We start from the raw sequence: 27,133 nt of genomic DNA on the forward strand, positions 1-27,133 counted from the left end.
TTCTAGAACTGCATGACCTCCCAAAGGGAGGGTTACCACAGCGACCTCGCTCAAGGGCCCAGAGGTGAACATTTTAATGGTGTTCCCAGTCAAAGACTTCATACTCGGTTAATTACTAATTATACAAATCAACATTACAGTATTATCATGGCCTATCATGCAGCCAAATCTGTCATGCAGGAAAAGCGAATTTTCATGCCTGAGTAACAGTAAAGGCTCACAAGAGCGAACGGAAAGAACGCGGCGGCCTCAGCGGTTTGCGGGGAGGGAATGCAGGGTCAGAAATCCGGGTAATTGCGGTTAAAAGAAACAAAAACCAATTAATAAAACAATCAGTGTTTAAGATAGCTTTTCCTCTGACAATTTCACGACTAAGCCTGTTGCCATTGATTGTATTTTACGTTTTAATGCAAAACGATAATTACATTCCCTACAAAAAATAAAAACACTGGTCAAATATAGCTTTTGCAGCAGATATTCAATTGGTTACCCATAATTCGAATTAAACACAGCTAGCGAGATGCAATGAAACGCAAGCGCCAATGTGCTTATTTTTGTCTGGATTACAGAGATTTGTGCACTGAAGCTTATATTTTTGACCCGCTGCGAAAGTGTTTCGAGCCGTCAGCAAGGATTAACGTCCAGACGTGGTGTCAGAGAGATTGTTAGAGGTCCGTTTTTGATGTTGACGCCCTTAGTATCACCGGAGGGCGGTTTTAAATCTAACGGTAATTGCATGCGCTCCTAATGTCTGCCAAGATAGTGAGACACAAGCTCGGTGCGCTGCCCGTTTCTCTCCACCCAGAGACTCTCTGCCAAGCGGTGATGGATGTGATGTACATTGATTTGTGACAGACAGGTTGGAGCAAGAACCCAAATGACCAGCAGGATCTGAAGAGATGCTGCTTTTATTGGGCTATGTTTGGACGGCCGACCGCTACACGGCAGAATGCAGTTGCTGGAGTTCTTTGACCTATTATGACGTATTGACATTAAACGCTCGGCTGGCTGGGGTGCCACTGCGGTGAGTTTCATAACCAAGTAAGCTGCCCCAGTAAACTTTATTATAGAATAAAAGGACTATAGCATACATAATACCCGTTGAAAACATTCCTGTTGTTCATGTCCTATTGTTTAAATGCAAGTATGATGTTTTACATTTTGCCTTGGTGGGCAGCGTACAAGGTTTCCAGCCTTAGTTTGTAAGAGGGAAAACGGAAAGAAAGCAAAAGCGGGAGTGGAAGCGATAAACTGGGTTGAACAGAGGGCTAATCACGCTGGGAGGGAGAGAAGGAGATGATGTGAGAAATTAGAAGAAAGTGGACATGTCGAGGGGGACGCGGATATCTTCAAGGTCATGCTTTGGAGCGATGAACGATGGCCGTGGTGAAAATTTCAGAGATGCTTTAGGGGTTGAGGAGATAATGAAAAGAAAAATGATCTTTGTTTAACCTCCAACCCCCTCTTCAAAACCGTCTTGATTATGCATTACACGTGTTCCGCTGTTGGTGTTGGTCGACTCTGATGGTGTTAATTCATTATTGTCAGCTGAAAATGAATAATTTTGTTGGATGACTTCACACCGGTTGTACAGACATTATTCAGACGAATATGGCTGACAAATTATCACTTGATTCCCTTTTTTCTCGTCCCCTTTGCATTTTTATTTTCAGAAGATATCTTCCACGCTTTGATGGGATAATCCTCAGCAGCTCATTTCGGAATGGAAACACACATATTGAAGAACCAGGAAAATATCTCCCATGGAAAGCTCACATAAATATTTATTTCTGTTTATTTATTAATCCACCCCAGACAGCATATTAGGGGTTGGGATGTGGGAAAACAAAACCTGGTTTTGCTCGCTGTATACTTCTTGTATTTAGTAAATAATGATTGTGACATGGTCTAATCATTTGTCAGAACCCCATGAATTAACCAAGCAACGGTCCCTTTGCAAAAACTATGCAATTGCAAATTCTATCCTGTGAATTTGAGTAAAACAGTTTGTCGAAGTCGCCAAAAGTTTGCAGATCTTGGTGGTTGTGAACCTGCAACAACCTGCAAACCACTGGCAACAATGGATACCTTGACATGTCCATGAAAATGTCAAAGCTGTGATCAATTGTCAACAGTGACCACAATTAACCATCTATAGTTGCCGAAACCACAAATTAACTTCAAAGTTACTGCAAACATCAAGGGTCTGTGCGTACCCCTCAGCTGACAGACTGATCTCTGATCACATCTCCGTCAATGGTGATATGTTTGGACTGCTGTGCTGAACGTGTTTGCTGTGTCTGTTCTTGTTTTAGGGCTGCCGGTGATGCAGGTAAAGATTGACATCTCCAGACAGCAGGTGGAGAAGATCTTCGGCCTGGAGGACTACTGGTGTCAATGTGTGGCCTGGAGCACCACGGGAACCCAGAAGAGCCAAAAGGCATTTGTGCGCATCGCATGTGAGTTCAGCTTTGCTCTCGAATAACAAAAACATTTGGATTTTTTGTCAAGCATGATGCATAATGGTTATATTTACTGTATAGTTCAACACTTTTTATTAAATCATTTTTAAGCACATCTGCGAAAACTCTTATTAAAAGACATTCAGCATTTCTAGATGTATTGAATGTGTTGAATTTCAACAAAATCAAACCTCAGGAGTGACAAAGTCATCCAACAGCAATGTGAAAGACGGACAACATGACAAGACATGTGAAAAACGAGGTTATTAAATAAAAAAAAAATGTATGCTGCTCAGAAGTGAATATCAACTTGTTTGACACGTTTCTCCAGTTTTCCTTCTCTGCAAATAAATGCAATTAGAAACGTTAGAAAATTTAGAAAAATATTGTTAGTAGTTCACAGAATGAAATAAAAAATGAAGTGTTGTAACCCTCTTCTCTCAACAGGTAGTGGTCTAGCTTTTGTGGAAACTAGTAACTTTGTATTAGCACCTAATGTACTATTGCTCTTTTACGACATATCGCTTATTGCTCCCCGAACTCTTTGTAAGTCGCTTTGGATAAAAGCGTCTGCTAAATGACTTAATGTAAATGTAAATGTAAAGTGTGTTCTGGATATCCATACTACATACTAACTTATAACAGACATGAACTAAATGCACTAGACGCTTCGGATAGAAGCGCGTGCTAAATACCACGTACATAAATGTAAATATACAGTAGTGTTCTTCATAACTTTTTTATAGTTGATATACTTTCTGTTAAAAGGTATTTTGGAATTGCGTCTAGCCGATCAATTTGAGCACTTATGTGGCATTTCCCTCAAGGCTGATTGATTCAGTTGGTTTTATATGACTTATTTAATGTGCGATTGGGAAGTTTGATCAGGAAGAGCCTGTGGCAAGGAAATCTGTTAATCTGCAATGTAACACTTAGTAATTGCCTCGAGAGCCCTTACGGTTTTGATATCTCTCTGCGATAAAGTGATTAAACACCAGGAAACCGCTCTGCCACACTGACACGCAGAACAAACATCGGCACAAATCAGAGCAGGAGACCTTTCTTGCTTTTAAATAATGTCTGAAGGACGAGCGTTTGTGTCTAAAACAATGATCAAAGCACCCTGTGATTAATCTCGCATAGAGACTTATCTCAGCATGGTGCTTCTGAACGAATATCAGTCAGCACCTCGGATTGCACTTTCACATAAGTATTTTTAAGGGACAGTTTGGTTGTTATTTAATCTTACAGTATATCTTTACTTCACCATACAAGCATGACCAGGGGTTGTCAAACGTAAAGCACAAAAGAAAAGACCTGCCATTACACTTGCCATAAAAGCAGTTCATACGACTTCTGATAGCTTTGTGTCAGAACCAGACTGACATGAAAATTATGATTCGCTGAAAATGTTCAGCTTTTTGCGTTTGTGTACTGTATATTCAAATATGTAGCCGGTTGAAACATGCTACAGTGAAGCATGTATGAGTCACGAGTTCTTCACACAAAACTTTATGGCATCAGAAGACAAACTGCACCCAAGTGTGGACTTCTTTAGAAGCCTTCAAAGTGCATTATTTCTGACCCCTCACAATGTGCTTTCACAGCAGCCGCAACGTTGTTCAGAACGTCTTTTGTGTTCCATAGCAAAGAGGGTTTTGTTTTCGAGTGAACTATTACTTTAATGATTCCTACCTTTTAATCTCATTGAACCCATACATATCCCGTTCAAAGGTAAGAAATTGGAGCAGTTGGAGACTCACATCACCTTCACGTATGTTGTAGAAAACATTTTCTTTTTTTCTCAAAGTCACGACAATGTCACCTAAGGACTCAATGGCCATCTAATCATCTGTGCTTCTCTGAGTCCCATTAAATCCCATTTAATTAAATTGAATGTCAGAAACCCCTCATCACGTCTTAATGTTTGCAAAGGGCTGATTGGTGAGGACAGGCATGACATCTGTTTTCCGGAACACAATGACTGGCAGTGTCGCCATGACTGGGAGAGAGAAAGCACCACAGGTTTGCTTCGGTTTCAAAAACTGGTTGCCTACATAGACAGCGTCTACTAAGGCAGAATCTTAAAGGGATGGCTCACCCCAAAAAATGTATTCTGTCATCATTTATTCGCCCTTTTATCATTTCAACCGTGTGATTTTCTATTTTGAAGAAAGTCGGTAACCGAACAACGTTGGAACCAGTTCACTTCTATTGTATGGACACAAAACCAATGCAAGTCAATAGGTACCAGCATTGTTCGGTTAGCAACATTCTTCAAAATATCTTCTTTTGTGTTCTGAAGAAGACAGAATTGTCATTTTCATTAAAATATAAATGATATATCATGCCCAAATCCTGTTTCAATAGAAAATACATAAATACGGACTAACTTCTAATTAGTATTCATAGTATTAGTATTTTTGTCTTTCTCCAACCATCTCGATGGACACCTTCCACATGCTCTTCTATCATAACAGTTATAAATGCTTATGCAAATGTTGTTTTGAAATCTTACCATCAAGGGGGCTCGCAAGTCCTCCATCAAGAGTAATGCAATTTTGCCAGGCAAATACGATTCGACTCGCATCAACACCTGTCCCAGGGGTTTCGGGTGGAGTGGGTGGTCGTGTGGATACCACAGCCTGGTATCGTGTAGAGGGGGAAGATAATGCAATTCTTTTCTGTAGATGCTTTGCCTGGGGGCTACAGACGGCCATTCTATGAAGCAGCCAAGCAGGGTGTAATAAGCTCTTGGGTCTGTGATATGGGGCCTTCGTAGAGGGAAAGGCCACTCACAGCTCTTATAAAACTTGCACAGTCCAAACAAAGCCCTGAGTTATATATTACTCTACACACACAAAACACATTATGGAATATGGCATGGGAAATATTAAATGAAATGGCTCTGTCAGTTTGCCTTCTTGGTAATATTTGTACAGGTCCGTATCTTCTCTTGACCACGGGAGTATTTTAGTTAATAAACTGTTTTGAGGACGCTCAGGAAATAAAAAAAAATGAGTAAAACAATTGTTTACACTGGACGTATGCCCTCTACTCTCTGACCGTGATTGTATTGTATTGCTGCCATTGACAAAACCTGCATATTTAACCAATGGAGCAATTCTAAACATAACTATAATGGGGGGGAGGGGGGGGGCTTCTGTCATTTGTATTGAACATGCAACATTTTAGTGATTACCTCATGTGTCAGATGTTCGAATCTGAGCCATTGCATGTGACCATAAAACTTAAAACAGGTCCAGATGAGCTTACCTCACATTGAAGATTTACATAGTACACGAAAAACGTTTGCTCGTTCCTTTAATTTGGAAGTATTACCACAGGGTGGAAATTGGAGCTGACATCTAAACGCCAAAATCTAAACGACGACAAGCTTGAACCATATTGAACCAACTTAGAGCGTAGGGATGCTCACTTTCAGGTAGAAGCAAACAAATCACTACAGAGCAGGGTACCAAAATATTTAAGCATTTTGTTTGTAGTTTAAATAGTATGCGACAGTAATGCGGTGATCAGTATAATACAGCGTGTCCTATGGTGAAAAATTCAGAAAACAAACTGTTAATATTTTAGATAATTAATAATAATAATAATAATAAAATAGGGAGGTTTATCATCATTGTTAGTTTTGTTTCTATATGTTTGCTCTCACACTATAGGACACATTTGCGGTTTATTTGTCAACTATCCGTATACATTTAGGCTTTTGGGGACAACGTAAAAAAAATGGTAAATGATGGTGTAACCCGTTTTTTATTACTGTTTCGCTGTTTTCTGCTCATTCTTCGCTCTTGAAGTTGACATGTTTTCTTCAAAGTTGCATACTGTAGCTCATTCATTATTTATGTTCTAACTGCAGGATGTGGTTGCCAAGCAACATACTTTTATGTAATATAATACATATACAAATTTACATAGACATTACATAGAAATATGAAAAATATGTATGTACATGTGCAGTGTTTAACAGATTTGGAACCGGCTCATCCAATCAGAATGAATTGTCAAAACTAGCTGTATATAATGACAATAAACCGCATAACTTGACCACTGCATGATTTTTGCTCTACAGATCTGAGGAAGAACTTTGAGGAGGACCCACTGGGTAAGGAAGTGGCACTGGATCAGGAAGTTCTTTTGCGCTGTCATCCTCCGGAAGGCGTTCCACCCGCAGAGGTGAGACTAACAAGTAAACATGTTAAAATCCATTCTGCTAATGAATGTGCTCACACAAATACACCGATGAGCCAGATATTTGCCGCATTTTGGTGACGTCTTTCACCATAATCCGTCTGTTCAGTCAGATGGACTTGGACGAGGAGCCGTGCAGAGTTATTTGGCAGCTCTGGGAGTTCCCATCAATAATACGTGTATTTTTGCATTGGTGTAGGACTGGTCCAGCCTGCGACCAGCTGTTGCAACTTACAATGTCTGTAGAAACTTCCAGACCAGCCCAATAATGGCCACTGGAGTGCTGTGCTTTTAAAGTATTGTCGTATTAAATATTCAACTCCAATTGAATCAGCCTCGATTTTCTCTGACAGAAGTACTTGTGACTTTTGGCTATATTCGTTGCAGTGTTTTATAGGGTTTTTTTAATGTAAATGTTAAAAGTTAAACTCCATTGACAGCGTTTCAGGCAAACATTTGATTTCCACACGTTGATAACTTACCCATTCAGATATTGCATTTACAGTAAGGCACTTACAGTGGATATAAACCGGTCTGAAGGCTGAAGTGTGAAGCGAATATTTTTGTTAATGCATTTACATTAATCATTCAATAAAACTGAGTTTTTTATTTGGGCTGTAAATTGTGTGAATCATGTAGTTTGAGGTGGAAATACTTTCTGGGTTGATAAATTTTAGGTTATGCATTAATGATGTATGTACATAGAACATTACAGATAGTTTTATTACATTATGTTATTGTATTAAAACACATATTTTGCAAAAGCTGCCCGTTCAGGCATTACCACACAATAACAATGTGGCTATACTTTTAAAACAGTGTGCATTTTAATGCCCTGCCTCATGTACTATATACGGTGTAAGTGCCTTAACCATTACCACATTCCCTATTTTGGTACAGTAGTATGTTATAGTAACTGCTTTTGATTAGAGAGCACAATGAATATTTTCCACTCGTTGGAGATAACAGAAGTTATGTGGAAGTTAACGTAGCTCAGCATTAGCGAAAGATGAGCTTGATATGATTTTGCATATTTTAATTTGCAAGTCCTGTGATATTTGCATTTCGCACACAAAATCATGTAAAAGTCTTACAGCAGTCAAAGATAACAATAGACAGTGCATCACAAGCAATAAGAAAAGTATTCTTTCATCACCCATCGTGAATCACTTCTGATTTCAAATTGCTGATGAAGTGTAGATTTAAAGTGTAGAGGTAAAAATGCCAATCCACTTACCTCGCTCCTTGACGTTTCCGTGAAACGTCTACCAAACCTAAACATCCTAAGTCCAAGGGGAGGTGCCCAGAACAGCTGAAGGATCATATACAGAGTTTTCCATTCGTTTAAGCCAGATTGAAGCCGTGAAATGTTTTCCTCTGTGTCTATCTCCAGGTGGAGTGGCAGAGAAATGAGGAGCTGATCGACCCCAAGACTGACCCCAATTTCTTCATCACCACGGACCATAATCTCATCATCAAACAAGCCCGTCTGGCCGACACAGGCAACTACACCTGCGTGGCCAAGAACATTGTGGCACGACGCAAGAGCTCCTCAGCCACTGTGATTGTCTATGGTGCGTTTCTCCTCATACTCTGTTCCACTCTCAGATCACAGATAAAGGGCCTTCACATTTCAGTAGACAAAAGTTTGGAATGGTTTTGACCCAAAGTCAGGAGTAATTTACTAGCCAGTGAGACTAGCTTTGATAGACAACTCTGTTTTGATCAGATTCCGAGAACAGAATTCACTGACTGCCTAGCCTTAAAGAAATGTACAGTGGTTTTACTAGGATATTAATATATAAATGCTGTAGTGACTAAAATATTTTTGGCAAGAACCACAATTTTACTTAATTGTAAAAAAAATATAGTTTAAACGATCTTCCACAGTGAAAGATTTATGCTGCGTTCGAGACAACTCGGATTTCGGGTATGTCTGGAGGGGCAAACGAAGGAGGTTATCCAACCTCAGATCAATCAAGCCCGACCTCAACGAGATGCGTTATTTGACATCACGTACAAGATGACGACTAGCCCTTCGCAACCTTATGTGAACAAACTTTAAACTATTTGTACAACACGTAATGTGTATGAGCATTTAAGTTAATATACCCTGAAACGGTAAATGAACAAATGCCTACGTTTGAATATCTACCATATAACGTTCTCTTGGCGTCTCATAGTGACATCACGCGGTAAACATGCTATTGTGACGCGTGGTCGACCGGAACGGATTGAGGTCGGATCTTTTGCTTCATAATATCCGAAACCCGAGTTGACTCGAACACAGCATTAATCATAAAGATTTATAAACAGGTGTTTAGCATCAGCTGTAGCGCACTACCTCTAAACCCGTTTGCTGTGCAGGACGTGAATCTGTTCTTCTTGCAGCGTAAACACAACATATCAACTAGAGGAAGAAAGCAGCTGAGCAGCGTCAGAGAAATCTCAGCAGAGCTGACAAAGATTAACACTGTAGTTGAGCTTGTTGAATTAATGGCAGAAATTGGCTAATGAATTAGGTTTATAAGCTAACTGACCTTTATTAAAATGCACAGCTGCAGAGCATCGCTGAGCCCGGTGGGGTCCGCGGACAAGCGGCGTTCTAAAGGTAGCGCGCATTACAACCCCGAACACACACTCTGCTGATCAGAGTCGGTCGTGCATGACTCGTAGTACAGCGGCGCGACAGATCTACAGAGACTCGCTCTACACAACAACTACAGAAAGAAGACTTTATTTAGGCGTAACTTGAGTTTCATTAGAAATGATAAAGGTAATGATAAAATAAACTATGCAATCATTTAAATGAATGTAAATGCAGGATTTGTGATGTGGAGGCTGTCAGGAAAATAAAAGTAAAATATTTCAGATGAAGGGAAATCAGATAAGTTGTTGAATTTTGTCAAAACCACGTGATTTGGGGGCATTTTTAATGTAAGGCTTTGCAAAGAGTGATCCGAGAATATTTTTGCTCTATTGTTTGCTTTTTCTGCTGTCAATCAATGAAGCCCTCACACGGTGAAAAAAAGGCAAAAAGCTCATGAATGGTAGGTGCGCTGCCATACAATTTGGCGGTTTCAAATTGCACAATGTTCCCCCAGCAATTTGCTACCATTGTAAAAATTAATTAAAGAAGAAATCCCTGTGAATAGCTTTTGATCAAAAGAACTATTAGGCACGGTCCTTTATGCTATTCTTTTTTTTTTCTTCACGGCTTCGCATTAAAATGTCAGTTTACTAATTTGACGTCTTGCAGGCTTGCTTATTGGCTGAACCATAGGTGGTGTGAGAGCTGTTATTAGTGCTGTTGGACAGGGGCCGGAGATGCATTTTAACAAGGCTGGATTTGACTTCTGGCACAACGGTGGGCTAAGAGGTAATCAGGACCCAGAGTTGCCATGCAATTTCCTTCTTCGCGGTGAGCAATCAGTGGTAGAACAGAGGCTAAAGAATTGATTCGTCCCGACCGGTGTGAGATTTCGTCGAGAATTAAAGAGCAGCTCCAGGCACAATATAGACCCTGACCGGCAATCGGGGCTTCAGGACAACAAATCAGAGTTACCGGGGGAAGAAGAAATCAGATTTGCTCTGAATTCTCCCACCAAGAGAGAGGAGGCTGGGGTCATGATTAAAAACCCTGCGTGAACGTTGGACTTGAGATCATCTCGGAATCCTCCAGGATTATGCATTTCACAAGCCGGGATATTGGTGCCATAAAAACCATACTGTGTAACGTTGTAGGAGAAAACCAATATACTCCTTACATCATGAGATGAAATCTGGGCCGATCCTTTAAGAAGTCACATTTACCACATGTCCGGCCAGGAATTGACATTCATTAATACAGACCTTATAAAATAGATTGAGCAGTAGAAATGATTGTAATTAAAATGTTTTATTGGTCAAAGATGTTCGTCTGATCGTGCTTTAGACCCCGAGCTAAAAAGGGGATGAATTTAAAGATGCACGTTTTCCGAGTGGATTTTCCTAAAGCCCAGCACACAGCATACTAATAAAGTGCTAACAATGTCGAACCAAAGAAAAAATCTGGATAATAGTTGGTTTAATGGACCAATCTTACCCAGATGTGGCCATCTATTCCACTCATGATAATCTCAAACCACTTACAGCCATAGCACAGCAACAGTAGCATTAGCATTAGCGACAATTAACATTTTTTCAGTTGCTGTTATTGCCATCAGCTCAAGCACAGAGCTCAGTGATTGTGGCTGTTTATCGTCCTCGTGCCCGTCGGGTAATCCTGACTCGCTTTGTTCGTTTCCCCTCTCCTTGGCACTGGGCACACGAGCAGTGAATGGGGGCTGGTCTACGTGGGCCACGTGGTCGGCCTGCAGTGCTGTCTGCGGTCGCGGGTGGCAGAAGAGGAGCCGGAGTTGCACCAACCCCACTCCCCTGAACGGCGGAACGTCCTGCGAAGGCCAGAGCGTCCAGAAAAGTGCCTGCACTGCCACCTGTCCAGGTAACGTCCACCGGGCGTCTCTCAATGCAGGAGCTAGTTTACCAGACCCTTGCACGGTCCTCTTGCTCTGAGGCACCAATAGTTTCCTCTTAGCTTCACAGCGACTAGTCTGCTCGGCGTTAGCTTTTTGTGCATAAGCAAAATTTTGTTGTTTGCTTTTGGAATCCATTGAATTATTCATAGCTAAACCTGTGCTTCTGTCTCCATTTAGGTCATTCATTTTTGTTCAGTTTTTATTTCGCACTATGTCGCTTTTGCTGCATGAGGTTTTTTTGTTTCCTTCCAAAATAAAATGGAAAAAGCTCACCTTTTATGCAGAGTCAGTCAGTGGCCCATGGTGAGCGCACAGAGCCACGTTTACATCCCTGCTTTCACGCTAACACGACACAAGCGTTAGGAAGACACTGTGCAATGTTTTCCCCAACATTTCTTCAGGGGTTAAGAGCGGATAAAAGAAAGGAAGAACAGCTGGTTTTCCTCAGGATTTATTGATCGTGTGCAGTTTGAAATGGAAGTCAGGTGGCTTCGTTTACAGCCTGACATTAGACTCAGGTAGACTTTGGAGATGGGGGAAGGGAATCTCTTGATTACCGCGATAGGCTCGTGAGTGTATTTCAGCAGGGACTAAAACGGCATTATGCAGGCGCTGCTGACCGGCGGAAAATATCCACGCTTCGCAAACAGGAGAGGAAATCGAAGCTTTTGTCAGCTGTAGCTCGCCCCCATCACTCGCTCCCTCCCCTCCTCCAGTCCTCCAGTGAGATGGTTTATCTACTTAAGCCAATCTCCTGTTTCATTACAAAGCATCCAGTGAAATTTAATAAGACGCCACCTTTACGCTGCTCTGTAAGTAACGCGCTCTCAAAATATGGCGTTTTTGATGAGCAGAAACACAAAGCGCAGGAGACGGCCTCTGACAGTGCTCTGTGGGGATGGATTTCAGATGATTACGACCTAAATAGCATTTCTGTGGGGGAGACTGAGAAGAAAATAACAGGATGAGGGAAAGAGACAGAGAGGAGGTAGAAATTTGCAGGAGAGAAATCTAGGGTGGGCCATATTTGCTTTTTGATCTGATACTTAGTGCTATAACAGCTAATGCCGCAAAAATCAAAGCCTCTCTGTGTCGCTATTGAATGGAAGATTTTGGCAGATTTTAAACATGAAATGGGTTATTGTAGCCTAGGGCTGGGACGATATATTTTGTAATTTGTTATGCTCAGTTTCTCAATTAATGACGGTTCAATGCCACCACATCCGAAAGTCAGAGGGCGCCCTCGTGCAGAATCCGCGAATATGGGACACATAAGAAGAACGATTTACACAAGTAAGCTTTGTCTCAAATGACAAACTATGCACTATGCACTCGACCATGTAGTGTATGGATTTAAAAGTGTAGTATCGTTCCAAATCGAATACTTGACGGTTTTATACTAACCAGAAGTATATTGGTTTCTCAGAAAGGCGCAAATGACGTCATTCGCACGGCACAATGCATGTGAAGTGTGAATAAAAACCAACTTGTACATTGCACAATTAATGAAGTGTGGAACTGTGGAAACTTCACGCACTCAACGGTCACATTTCCACACTTCATATTTCCGGGTACTTAAAGTGTACTTATTTTTTGAGAATTTTCAATGTAAAAACTGTTTATACTACAAAATGTGTAAATATTATACATTATACTACAAAATGGTGTAGAAAAGTGCATAAGTGCACGATTTGGGACGCACCAAATCAAATAATTTGTGTTAATCACAGCCCTATTGTAGCCTTTAAATATTCTTTATAAAATACATAATTTGTATAGGCCAGACTGCAAACTATTACGTATTATAACAATAATTGCAAAAAATAAATTATTTTGTTAGACATCACACAAAGAATGCTGCAAATGTTTGTGCTTGTCAGCACTTCTATGTCTGTTAATAGAAACATAATCGTTTTTTTAAGAGTTAGAAGCATAGGATGTGCTTTAGAGAGTCACATTTTTGCAGATTTTGGCTAATGTGTTTGATTAATGGGGTAATGAATCATAATGGATAAATATTTCATTTATGGTCTGATTATACATTATGTATTGGGGGGCTGATATACAGTTATTGTAATACTATTCTGGCTGTCTTTTAAATGCACAGCGTAAAAGAGTATTACAAAAGGAAAAAATTGAAAGAATGAAGGTTCGCAGTGTTGACAAAGGCAGGTTTTTATAAGGGCGAAAGGGTTGGATAATGTTGCCACGGTGGCTTTATTCCTCACTGGATCTCATATGTTTCTTGCACTCCGACTGATTAATCCTGCACACGGGTCACAGCGAGAAGCCACAGTGCCCTGGCCACAGATGAAATAGTTGCGTTCCTAATCAAAAACGAGCACCTGTCTGCTTTACTGTGCTCACCAGAGGACCCCCAAATCCTGTCAGCCAAAGAGAGATAGAGAGTAAAGGAGAAAGAGAGAGAGTGACCGTCCCGTTTCATTTATCACCATAGAAAGACACACACAAACAACTGCAGGCCCTAAAAATTACATCTGAGACTTCATCCCGATTTATCAAAACGTGACTCCTGACTGCAGGAGGCATAAATCATCATTTACTGACTAGCTGCAGGTAGATGCGTCGTGTTCCCAGAGCGCAGTGAGACGGCGATACACAGAAAGAGAAACAGCCGAGCTTTGATAAACGACCAGCCATGTGAACGCAATCCGTCGCCGCAGCTCCACTGATCCTCAGGACAGGGTGACTTTAAAGGACTCGGCGTGTCTCGTGTAACGCGCAGCACATCTCGATGAAGCTGAATTTGAATGTCTCCTATTTCTGATGAATTCAGATTGCTTCTATTTTCTGGTGCGTCGCAGAATTTATGCCAGGTTTCTAGATGTGGTTCTGTGGGATTTGGGCTTTTCCAAAATGTTATTTTAAAACGATGAAATAAGTAAATAATATAATAAACACTAGAAAGAAATAAAGGTGTTAGCTTCACAGCGATGCTATAGACAGTTTTATTGGACACACTTGGCTGGCCCGAAGTTAACTTGCGGTCTGTGTTTGGTTATCGGCCTGGCTAGTGACTAGAAATATAACGATTGATTTTATATTAATTTGTATTCATATTAATTTATAATAATATTTTGTTGTTGATTCATCACATTCAAGTTAAACTACTCAACAGGCTCTTTGTGGAGGTCTACCGGAAGTTAAGTTTGGGCTACATAACTTTACACCATGTTTAACACCTTTTAGGACCTTTCAACTTTCAGATTGTACAGCTGTACCTATTTTTAGCCAATATTTCTAGGAAGTACTAATCCATTTTTGTCATTGGAATAACATTTCTAAGGCAATGATATCAAAATGGTATCTTCAATACCGAATTTCTCTTATGTATCATATGATGACTCATTTCTTTGAAAACGTATTACCATAGTCTTAAGAATCAATAGTGCATAGAGACTTTTTCCCAATCTTTTTTTAAAGGAACAAACCAGTAACTTAACACAATTGGCCAATCAACTGGATGAGTTCATCTGTGAAGAGTCTAATGTAATAAGTGGGTTTTAAAGGGCTAATTGACCCTGATGAGCCTCTTGTACCAGCTCTTGTTAAATCACTGACTATTTAGACCTTAGACTATAAGAGGCTGCTCCTCCTTAACCCGACACATCAGAGGCGTCATGTGACACGCGAACACGGACATGCACGCACAACCTTTACCTTTGACTAGAGAGCATTGTGAATGTAATAGCCTCTTAAGTGAACAACTGATGTTGAACGCAATCCTTTAGACATCTTCACATTCCATCTCCTTTCTCTTTTAAGTACTTTCAAAGTTTAGAGCAAGTGTTGAATTTAATTCAGAGTCTAAACTTTTACACATTATAAACCCCAGCTGAGGGGAAATCGAAATATTTAAAAGGAGGTACACAACCAAAGGTGATATCACAAAATATATTTTCTTTTGTCTTCATGCCGTCGCATTATCATTAGAATGACGGGTTTAGCGAGGAACCCTGCGTTTGCCTTGACTGATGGAGAACAAGACTCTCCAGCTTAAATGGCAGTATGTATTTTGCACGCAGAGCCAATGTTTTTTCTCTTTCCTGGAAGGCAGCCTGATTTGAAGAACTTTATCTCTTCTCATCCACCCCTTCTTGAAGTTTTTTAACAGATAAAATGTTGCCCCATATGAGTTTTGAATTAGGTTTTGGAATAAGGCTTAGCGCCAGAAAATGAAAATCTTTTTGCTCCTGTTGTTCTGCACTTGTGTGTCTCATTGGTCGGTCTTCTACCTCTGGTTTCTTCGGCTCTCAGGACATCTTTGATCATCCTTGATAAGATATTTGAACATTATGGAAGCTATATGCACTTTTTTGTTTTGACTTACTATAATTCATCATTAAATCAAAAAAGATTTTTTGGCTGATTTTTTTCGAGCTCTTCTGTCTTCTTGATCAAGATCCAGTCGATTAACAATGGCTAAAATCAATCGTTACTTTATTTGTAGTTGTCTTTACTTTCACTCAGAAATAAGTCACATTACAAAAGCGAAATGAGTTGGGAACCAATTTTTTTGACCTCTTATTTGTGTAGGCACTTTGAAGAAAATACTTATTAAAGGGATACTTCACCCAACAATGAAAATTCTGTTATCATTTACTCGCCGTCGAGTTGTTCCAAATCTGTATACACGTCTTTGTTCTGATGAACACAGAGAAATTTATTTTGAAGAATGTTTATATACAAACAGATTTTGTCCCCCATTGATTCCCATAGTAGGAAAAATTACTTTATAATTGTTTTTGTTCTGTTGAACAAAAAAGACATTTTGATGTAGGACAGCAAACAGTTCTGGGTCACTTTTGACAACCATTGTATTTTTTCTTACTATGGTTGCCAACGGGGGCAAGATCTGTCTGGTTATAAGCATTCTTCCAAATATCTTTCCCCGTGTTCATCAGATCAAAAATGTATACAGATTTGAAGGTGAGTAAAGGATGACAACGTTTTCATTGTTGGGTGAACAATCTCTATAAAAATACTTTTTAAAAACCATTTAAGTTGCTTGTATGTAAAATACTTTTGTTCTTTTTATTAATGATGCATGACACATTCAACCTAAACAGAGGCAGCCGACTGCTATAAAATCACAGCCGTACTCACCCCCGCCCTCTCTGGCTCAGAGCCCCTGAGTCACCTGTAATCTTGTTGTCTCAGTTCTATCGAGAACCGAGTGTTTAGGACCAGGCGAGATTACAGATGCGAGTGTTGACTCGGTCTCGTCCCCGCTGATCTGAAAGGTAATTGTGTGCCTCTTTTCCCTGGTCCTTCTCCCCGCTCAAGGACAAGGCAGCTGGAGGTGTCCGGCATCAGCCATTGTGATTGTGAGCAGCGGCGAGCGGAAATGTGGCTTCCTGCGGTTCGTGTAAAAAGCGGTTGGACGCTCTTTAGATGTGCCACGGACAAGACGTCCAAATAGACCTGCCACTGCGTTATTGTGTTATCGGCACCCTACCTGGCCGTGTCTCACACACGGAAACATAAACACACACACAGCTCTTCACACCATGATGATTGGAAAGAATGATCAAAGATATTATCTTAATAGTAGGGCACCTGGGAAAGAAAATGAATTATCTGTTTTTGGATGAAACTCCCTTTGGTTTCATAGTAGTGTATGCGTTTCAAATGTTAAGCATATTTGAGACACTAGCTGCTGGCTATTATTGTGTGCCTCTCTTCATTTCTCTCTACTTTTTATTTGGCTGTTTTGAAATCGACATGAATTGACCCAATTTGCTGTAGTTATCATCTTAACACACGTTACCGTTCTTATTGCATTTCATTAATTAGTTTGTGTTATCCCAAAGGGGAAGAAAATGTTTTGTTATCTTTAATCAAACTTTAATACATTTTTCCAAAATGTTTATTTGTCGTAGGCTAGTGATATCGAAGCCTCTCTAAATAATTGCCAATTGTTAACACAGCAATTTAACGCTGGATAACAATAATGCAATTCATGTCAAAAGTAGGTGTCAGCAGTGCTTCAGAAAGGCAATGGTCCTTTATAATCAACTGCGATTCAGTCCAGTCTAGTCCCATGAAACCACCACTTTTCACAACCCAGTCCCTAGACATTTTTGGAAATGTCACATTAAAGAGATAGTTCACATAAACATTCTGTCATCATTTGCTAACCCTTTTGTCATTTCAAAGCTCTGTGGCTTTCTTGCTTATGCAGAACACAAAAGAAGATATTTTAAAGAATGCTGGTAACCGGACAATGGTGGCACCCATTGACTTGCGTTGGTTTTGTGTCTACAATCGAAGTGAATGAGTGCCGCCATTGTTTGGTTACTAACATTCTTCAAAATATTTATTTTCTGTTCTGCGGAAGGGTTTGAAATTACACGAGCGTGAATATATTCTGACAGAAGTTTCATTTTGAATTGTCACTTTAAGTAGGTCAATTGGCATTTCATTTTACTACTGCTGCAGTGTTTCATCGGTTTTCTTTTTAGAATATCTGAAAGTCAAAAGACTGTCGCTTTGTACTGCTTTCTAAGAGAATCTTTTCTCCATCTCTGAGATGTTGATCTCTCATCACCTGCCTTCATACGTTGAATCAGAGACAGGAACACGATTCATATTGTAATGCGTTCATTAGTCATTAATTCAGAGTTCAGCCGGGCTCTTGTGATGATAGAAGTCCGCCCGCTCTCTCTCAATGGCAAACAAGGACAATTATTTTAGCACGTTGGCGCTCTCTCCAAATGTTTGATCAAATGCTGCGTCAGCAATTCCTTGAAATGCACTCAACACACATTCTTTTATTAGCACCAATATCATTCCGAGTTGCTTAATAATGTCTCTGCGCATATTTTAATATGAAAGCCACACTACCGGCAGCCAACCCATGACTAAATATTGTCATCATTCATAACTATTACGATAGGTGACTTTTTTATCTTGGACTTGCGAGTTCATTAGTTTGGTGTTTAGCCAAGCGGTGAACTCACAGTATTTCCAGGGCCGGGTTATCTCTACTACTATACTGTAAATACACTACAAAGGCAAGGGTTAATGAGCAGCCCAGCGTGACTGATCCTCAGTCTGTCGAATGGAGTCATCAGTATGTTTATATCCAAGAAACATAATTCACCTCCTGCTCCCGGTCCAGTGAGGGCCGTCGCTAAGCGCCCCCAGAGAACTCATTACCAGAGCTGCTCAAATCAGCCCTGTAGTAACCTTCCTCAACCTGGCACAGCGTCAGTCTGAATGAGACTTCCAAAGCCGCCTCTGGTTCATCTTACGAATAATGCTGAAAAAATGAAAATAAAATGCGCCATGAATGACTTAGAGTGTTGTTGCAGTGACTCACACATATTTACAAAACTGCCACCTGCTTTTTAATCCTCTTGGGTCATAAATGTAGACCATTTTGAAAGACGTAAACAAGAATGGTCCACAAGAGCTTTTAAATTTATTTTTACAATTTCAAAATAAACAATATTCATATAATATATAATATTTGTAACATTTTTGAAAAATAAAAAACGCCTTTGAAGTTGTCCAACAGAGGCGCTGTAGCAGGCCGTTGCTAAGAAGAAACTCTCTGTTTCCCAAAAGTAACGTTTCAATATATTTACGGTAGTTCATTTACAAAATATCTTCATGGAATGTGATCTTCACTTAATATGCTGAAGATTTTTGGCATAAAATAAATATGTATAATTTTATTGTTGGCTATTGCTTCAATCATATCCGTGCTACCATGCTGGTTTTGTGGTCCAGGGTCACATTTTGATTTAGTTCTAACTTTTCGGTTGGTAGTATTTTATTGTAATGTTTGTGCAGTTTCCAAAACAGAAACAAGACGCTTTAATCCAAAGCGATTTACATTGCATTGTACTATAAATTTGTTTCTGACTATGTGCAATCCCCTGGGATCAAACCCATGACCCTGGCGTTGCTAGCGCCATGCTTAAATCACTGAGCCACAGGAAAGCTGTATAAGGTGGAGTTATGTTTTGACAAAAGTAGGTCGGTTACAGTAAAAGAAGTGTGCGATTCTAGAAAGAGGTCACACCTTTTCCCATTTTATTTGATTATTTTTCCATTGCTTTGCGCAGCCTTTTCTTTTCCTGCTGCTTGAAATAAAATGTTATTAACAAATATCATATGCAGGAAAAGTTTGCTATTCATTATATGCTGAAATGACTTCTGACCATTACATTAAAGTCAGCTTGCAATGTTTTTGTCCTCTGGCTAAATAATGCATTATCTTTTTCTTCTCACCGTATGTATATGCAATTCATGGAGGCGCTTTTCAAAAATAGATTTCTATTGAAAATAAGGAAACAGAAATATGATCATTATACTGCTTTATCGTCCACTAGACACAATGACTCAGAAAGAAGGTAGGCAATGCTACAAGGCCCTTTTAAAATAACACCAGTAGGCACGACAAGTGTTTTATAGCACATTTAATGCATAAAACGGGAACTACTAGACTCCTGTAATGCTGAACTTAAGGCTGAGGCCAGCTACTAACATGGTGACACACAAGCTTAAAGAGAATCTTGCTGAGCTCGTATTTATAGCCAGCTACAATAATAACAAAGGCTTTGTAATGGCGCAGACATGTGAAGTGAATGTGTGATGGATTTCTAATTATTCGTCTTTTGTGTGTATGTGTGTGCGTGTGTGTTCAGTGGATGGAGGTTGGAGTGAGTGGAGTAAATGGTCACCATGCGGAGTGGACTGCACCATGTGGCGGAGCAGGGAATGTACTCAACCTACGCCAGGTACGGGAGGAAAAGACTGCCAGGGTCTGGATGTCCAGTCGCTCAACTGCACAAGCGAGCAGTGCCCACAGAGTAAGTGCATCCCTCGATTAATCGATCGATCAAAGGCTTCCTTTATTGATCACTAAGTGTGACTGCGAATCGGACTCAGGAAACATCGGTTCGAATCCCATTTACAATCTGGGAGGGCCCGAACCACCTGGGACGAGCACCATGGAGGACTGCATTAACACGCTTTGTTCAGTGAGCCGACTGGCTTTTTGTATTGTTGCGTTCCGTTGTTTGTAGGAAGGTCACTTTTCCAGATCAAAGAATCTCGAGCCGCACAAGGTCTTGATGTCCCTCAGGTTACACTGCCTGAGATTATAATGGTTTTCTGTGCCCCCTTCCTCACATAACCTTTTTCCCGTTTCTTGTTGTTCTGTTCTTTTAACGAAGTTAAACCTCTCAGTTCTGCAGCATCTGTTGCCATGGCACCACAGCAGCATCAACGTTGGCATCCTCGGGTGCGGTAATGTCGTTGCTGTTCTTCCAATGATTGTTTTTATATCAGAGCTTCTGATGGCTGTTATCAACGGTTGCTGCGAGAACCGATTGGTTCAAACAAATGCCAGAGGGCAGACGGCGGAGAAGTGGAAGCCGGTGGAATATCAAGATGGTTTTGTGTGATTTCCTGTGAGCAGTTTTTTAGAGGGCTTCTAAGTCTTTATACATACGTGCATGTAAAAATGTTCGGCCAACACAGCATGCTAAATGAATTGCAGTTGAATGAAGACAGAAAAGAGGCACTTAATGTCGCTTGCTGTAATTTATCCAGTGCTTATCAAGTTTTTCATAAAACTAGATGTGAGCCGTTTCATTCCCGTAAAAAATAAAAAAGGGACTTGTTTCAGTTACCTGGTTCATACGGTATTCTGTTATCCTGTTTAATCTCCTTATTGCCAAGATTGTTGCTGATGTGGAAAGAAAGAGACAGAAATAAGTGAAGGTGGAAAGTGAGCAAACACTCCCATTAGTCTGTGCAGAAGCAGAGGTCAAGAAGTGAAGAGATTTTTTTATTACCCACGCCGCGAGTCGATACATAGTTCTGAAATCCTTAGCACTTTCTAAGGGCCACATATGGAGGCATGTCTAATCATAGTATGACCTCAAACCACCTCACCATATTTGCAGCTCTCAGAGATTACGTGCAAAAATTACAAATGTTTCCATCGGCAGCGAAAAACAAAGAAAACACAGAATATCGCAACCTGCCAGCTCAAGGCTTGGTTATTAGCCTTAGATGTTTACATGCCTCTGTTTTTTTGGGAGGTTGCGCTGCAGTCAGGATGTTATTAATTGGCCCATATTGCTCAAATTAAAAGCACAGAAGCTGCAATGATGACAGCCACGGGGACATTTGCGAGGCCGGGGGTCCGGCCAAGCAGATGGGCATCAAAGTGGTCCATTCACATGTTCTTAGATCAAAATGGGATCGGCATCCTTATTCGGATACACTGTGCAGTGTTGGGTTAAGAGGGCTATGTCGTTTCACCTAGAGGAAGCTCTTTGTCGGACCGTGAGGACACAGTCCTGTGATGGGTGCTGGTGTCTGAAAAAATCTGTATTTGTGTCCTTCTCTGCTTGTAGGCTACCTCTTCCACTTTTAATACAGTATTACACTTTTTAATATTCCATTATAAATCAAGACTTGTTATAATTTGGCATTTTAGGTGTAGTCACCATGTGTTTAGAATTTGCTGTAGCTCAGTGGTAAGAGCTTGGTGCTATCAACGCCAAGGTCGTGGGTTCGATCCCAGTGGGTTTCACATTCTTAGAAACACATGTATAGAATGTTAGTTGCTTTGGATAAAAGCTTCTGCCAAATGCGTAAATGTAAATGTCTTGAGGTCTCACTTTTTAAACAGTATTGAAAGAGTTCTAGGGCCACTCAGAGCAGGTACGAGTTAGACCGGGTTACACAATTTAAGTTTTATAATGAAAGAAAACAATAACATGTTTTTGTATACAAAGTTTATTTCAGACATATACTTTATTAGGGATAGATTTCTAGGTTTGTTTGAGAAGCATATTTTCCAAGTAGCCATACACATTTGAACAATATTTATTTACTTTTAGATTTACTTTCTTTTTCAAATTTAAGATTTTAATCTGCATCCTCCCACATCATTCACATGCACACTCACACTCTCTAAAACCCTTTTTAGCCCACACTTGAAAGCACATTGAATGGACAAAAATCCCTCAAAATTGGAATGCTGGCCGGAGCAAAATTCTTGTCCCAATCTGTTTTCAGCAGATGCCTCTTGCCAAACAATAGACCTGTTTTATATAGTAATGAGCAGAAAATCCGGCCTGCTTTGGCTACTCCACCGCACAGGAAATATTTTCTCTTTCTTTTTTTGTGAAGCCTTTTAATTATTTGCTAGAGGAAAGTCGTTGAAATGAAAGTAGCATTCCTTACTATTCAAGAAAAGATTAACCCGAGAGCACCTGCCCTTAATCTTATGCTTTTCTCAAGATGAAAACAGCAAAAACGAGCAAGGGCGGTTGTGCGATTGAGAATCATCAAAGCATTTCTCTAAAATCTTAATTTTATGCTTTAAACTTAGTTTAGAAGCATATGAAAATCTTTAAAGGGTAACTCCACCAAAAAATAAATATTCTGTCATTATTTTCTCACCCTCTAGTTGTTCCAGACATGTATGAATGTCTTTGTTCGGTTGAACACAAAGAGAGATATTTTGGAAAGATCTTAGCAGCCAACAGTTCTGAGGCGCCATCGACTGCCACAGTGGGAAACATTTTTGTAATGTTTTCGTCCTGTTGAACACAAAAGAAGATATTTTGAGGAATGTAGGAAAACAAACCGTTCTGGGGCACCTTTGACTACCATTAAAATTGTTCCTATGGCAGTCATTGGAGCTTCAGAACTGTTGGTTGCTAACAGTATTCCAAAATATCTCTCTTTGTGTTCAACCGAACAAAGAAATGTATACACTAATATTTATTAAAGTAATTGTTGAGTAATTCATGCTCGGGTGGAGCATCCCTATAAGGCATTCATTTACATTCATATTTTCTCACAACACTGCAGACGCTCCTGATGCAACACTCCTGGTGTATTTTTGTATGATTTTCTTAAAACAATGTTGAGACCACACGATGCTCCGTTCATCTGGTCGGGATAATTAACTGGTAAAATTACACTCAGGTGTTACTCTGTAAAAAGTGATGATAAAAAAGAAAGTCATGTTGCTGAACTAATGCAGGCTGCGCTGATAATCAGACTCATTTTTGCGATAGAGTAAATTCATTTCAAAGCACTGTGTTTTTTTTCCCATTTAGCAAAATGGAAATGATTTCGTAACCTGTAAGTGCAAATTTAGTCTTTCATACTGATGGGTTAATTAAAAAATGTGTGCTGCAGGGATGGATATTTATTTTTCATGTGTTTTTATTTTCTATTGTAGAACTGTCACATGCATTTATCTCAGGCAAACTTTTAAGATGGCTAAGATTTATTTTAGGATATAACTTTGTCAGATTTTCAACCCACTTTGTATTGCTAGTGTTGGTAGCCTGAACCATATTTACTTTTTGTTCAGTTACCTGGATTTTATTTTCCAGAAAACAATAGCATCTTCCAGAGAGAATCAGCACTGTCTCTAAATGTCACAGCAGATAGACAAGTCCAAGCCTGTTTCTGTCAACCCTTATAGGAGAATTGAAGGTTGCAGACCGCATCCCACAGTGAGAAGGGAGCAACCTCTATCTGTGATTTACGGTACCCACAGGCGGAGTTCAGTCCCCTCGGGCCAGGCTAAGACTCCCTGCTGATACACTGCACAGGTTGCTCGGAGCCTCTGTTACACCTGCAGAAATCCATGTTTCGACAGAGCTTACATCAGCCGCAGGATCAGAAGGCGCATTGCTCGCTCTTTTTGTTCCTTTTGTGTTGATTACAGCAAAAAGGAGAGCAGGAGTTGGGGAAACAGATAGCAAAAGCACGTCGTCTGCTTCTTGTCCTGTGAGAGAGAGACCAAGGCATGAATACTGTGGAAAAAAAGAAGAATCCAATCCAATTATACAACCCGATTAACTGTGTCAATTAAAGCGTGATGGATGTCTCTTCAATTATTCAGCGGGGCAAAGGGAACATCAACCCGGTCTATAGGAAGTGTCAATTATTGGGTATTCAATATATCATTTGGACCTGATAAAAAGTAGAGTATTGAAAGTCCAAGAATGTTACAGGTCAGAACAAAGTTCAGGGATGGCTGGTGGTTTGGATGAAGAGAAGGGGATTGAACCTTTATAATGCAGTGATGCTATTGGTTGGTATTAACATTGTATTTTATTAGACAATTATTTTTACGCCTTTAAATAATTTTGGGCACCACCCTATTTATTTATGTTTGCATTCATATTATTTCCAACAGATCGGTTAAAGCAGATGTAAATCAGACTGCTTGAGAGCAACATTGTAGAATTTCAGATGGAATAGCAAATAATAAATATAAAGAATAAAGCTCTGCGAATTAACCAGAGAGATCCCTCCAAAGTCCAAGGGGGGCGAATTTTGGTCTTGAATTTAGCAAAAACTGCATTTCATCATTCAATGGAGAGTATGTTTTTGCCTTTCTGGGGGGCTTTTTATCAATTTAACTACCAGCTCCTCACATTTTTAAGCTTTTATTTTCCAGCCTGTTTTCATCACGCTTGCTTATGCACACAAACAAAGTCTCCATCATGTTTCTTAATGCGAAAACCGCCGGTTTATGACAATGTGAGCCTTTAGTCAAGCCATGACAAAATCCCACCACCAATTTAGACACTTTTAATGCATCGTCAATACAAATGCAGTCCAACGATCCATGTTTGTTTCATTCAGAATTGACCAGCTCTCATGAAACACCCTCTGATGCAGTGCCATTTCCTGGAGCTCGGCCACCTTTCCCTATTCACGGTATCATGTCGTATTGACAGAGTCATCAGTCACACGCTCGCAGTCGCCCGGAACACTTCGAGACGCGCAGCCGATGACCCGCAGGCCCCCCGAGCGATATTAGCATTACTCCGAGGACACGTCAAAGTAATGGAGTTATATTTGGATTAAAATAACTGGACCAGGCACCTGCAGTCCCAAGAAGTGTGTATTGTCTTAAGTAGCTCTGATAGTCATGAGCGTGTTTATTGCCACTCTGGTGATTAAGGGTGTGATGAACAATTAGAGCACAGCTTCATTAGAGTGACGCAGGCTGGTATAATGGTAATTGACAGCCTTGTTTTAATTGTCTGTGTGATTTTGGGCTCGGAGATGATTCTAATTTAATCATTTCCTTTGACAATCTCACTCTCGTTTAGACCAAACAAATGACGGCTTGTCAGCTGTGAGAGTGAAAGAGGAGGTGTGACACAGATAAGTGTAACTTTCTTCACATCATTGTACAAACTAATAAAGGTTAAAGAAACAATTTACTTGTCGGCTCGAAATAGACTGGGGAAACGGTGTGATGGGGTTTCATGCTTCTTATTTACACTATTGAACATGCTGGCTTCTCATGCTTAACATTGTTAACTGTTTAAAATACAAGTTGGACGTATGACGTAGTATTTCTGTGCTTGATACACTCCCCCAGTACTCCAAATTTTGTTTTTATAAGTCTGAATCCCTGTTTTGTAATAGGGATCCTATTCCTTTTTTATTGGGCAACCGACTAGCGATAGGAAGAAGACCCGCTTATCAAGATTGGCGTTGCTGCGTCAAGATTGGCTGCGCTGTGGGCCTGCAGCTGCAGCTTGTTACTCTTGCTATAGTGAGAGAAGTTGATGTGTTTTTGTTCGTTCATGGCATTTCAGTGATGGATTTTATATAAACAGTGGATATAATGTTGGATTTGGAGTCAAACTAAGTCCTATGTTTTGTTGGCAATACATTCGCGTACATGCATAATGTAAACAACACGAATGGATAATGCGATGATGTATTGTGTGCTGGTGCTGTAGTTCTGTCCCCCCTGCCTGCCTCCAGCAGCTCGTCTTTTTCCGGAAATAATCGTACAGCAGTTTCTCTCCTTTATAAATTTGATCAAACTACACACTCTTCGAAGATACGATCGTAAGCAATACTACCGTATAGGTTACAGATTAATATGAGATTGGCAGAAACTGCCTGTGTTAAATCCATCTTTAAAATGACACACTTCACCTTAAAGGTTTTGGCGGCATCTGTTTTGTACACCTTGAGTTTTTGCTCACTAGAAATTTGTGGGAAAATGTATTTTATATCTCTCATGGGCTGAATGAAGACTCAAGTACACAACAGCGCAACATATTGAACAGATTGTACTTGCCCCACAGCCTTGTTTTCACATCAGATCAAATATGGCAAATACTCTGATTTAAGTCAACACACAGACACACACACACTGTATTTTATGGAGACCTTCTATAGACATAATGACTGTTGTACAGTACCAAGTTTATATTATGTCCCTTAGAGGACAAAAATTTGCCCCCATTTACTCTCCATAGGAGGAATAAAAATGACTATGGAAAGTCAATGGGTGCCAATGTTGAAGTGAACTCTTTCAAACCTACTCTTAAAAGAAAGCTTTCTGCGTGTTTCATTTTTTTAGTTATTTAATATGATTAATATACTGTTTATTCTAATTGGAACAAAAAAACTCTATCAAGTTAGCGTATTTTTGTGGACATTCAGTCCCTACAGTGTAGGATTTACCAGGACCACAACACACTTGTAATGTTTTATTTGGAAAAGAAATGTTTACTATAGGCTAACCCCAAAGCACACCTAACAATACACACAAATAAATCATGTTTACAGTTATATTCATCTTGAATTTGTGGTGTAAATGAATCACACTCAAAATACGATTTTCTTTTATAATACTAAATATTTTTGGTTCTTATGGCAAAACTTTATATAAGGTATAATTCACCCAAAATGTTTAATTCGGTCTTCACTTACTTCTGTCTTCAAGTTGTCATTTCAAACCTCTAGAACTATCCCTTTAAATATTTACTATTTACTTAAAAACGTCTTTTCTGTTTAAGCATTTCCCAAAATGAGGTTTGTCAAATTGAACTAACTTTTGAAAATCAGCAATTTTACACACAAGGCCACACACACACACACACTGTA

General features: G+C 39.9%; 1 protein-coding gene across 1 annotated transcript in view; it reads left to right on the plus strand.

Moving 5' to 3' along the window:
* Positions 1-27,133, plus strand: part of unc5a (unc-5 netrin receptor A) — a gene marked incomplete at both ends in the record, with an annotated part of 148,291 nt that overhangs the window by 96,470 nt on the left and 24,688 nt on the right. Inside the window, 5 exons of the mRNA XM_079480623.1 lie at positions 2,316-2,459; positions 6,559-6,662; positions 8,071-8,251; positions 10,993-11,160; positions 19,873-20,037. Coding sequence (XP_079336749.1) covers positions 2,316-2,459; positions 6,559-6,662; positions 8,071-8,251; positions 10,993-11,160; positions 19,873-20,037 — 762 coding nt within the window. The remainder of the gene's footprint in view (positions 1-2,315; positions 2,460-6,558; positions 6,663-8,070; positions 8,252-10,992; positions 11,161-19,872; positions 20,038-27,133) is intronic.

This window comes from Barbatula barbatula (assembly GCF_947034865.1).
Source record: "Barbatula barbatula genome assembly, chromosome: 18".
Taxonomy (NCBI): Eukaryota; Metazoa; Chordata; class Actinopteri; order Cypriniformes; family Nemacheilidae; genus Barbatula; species Barbatula barbatula.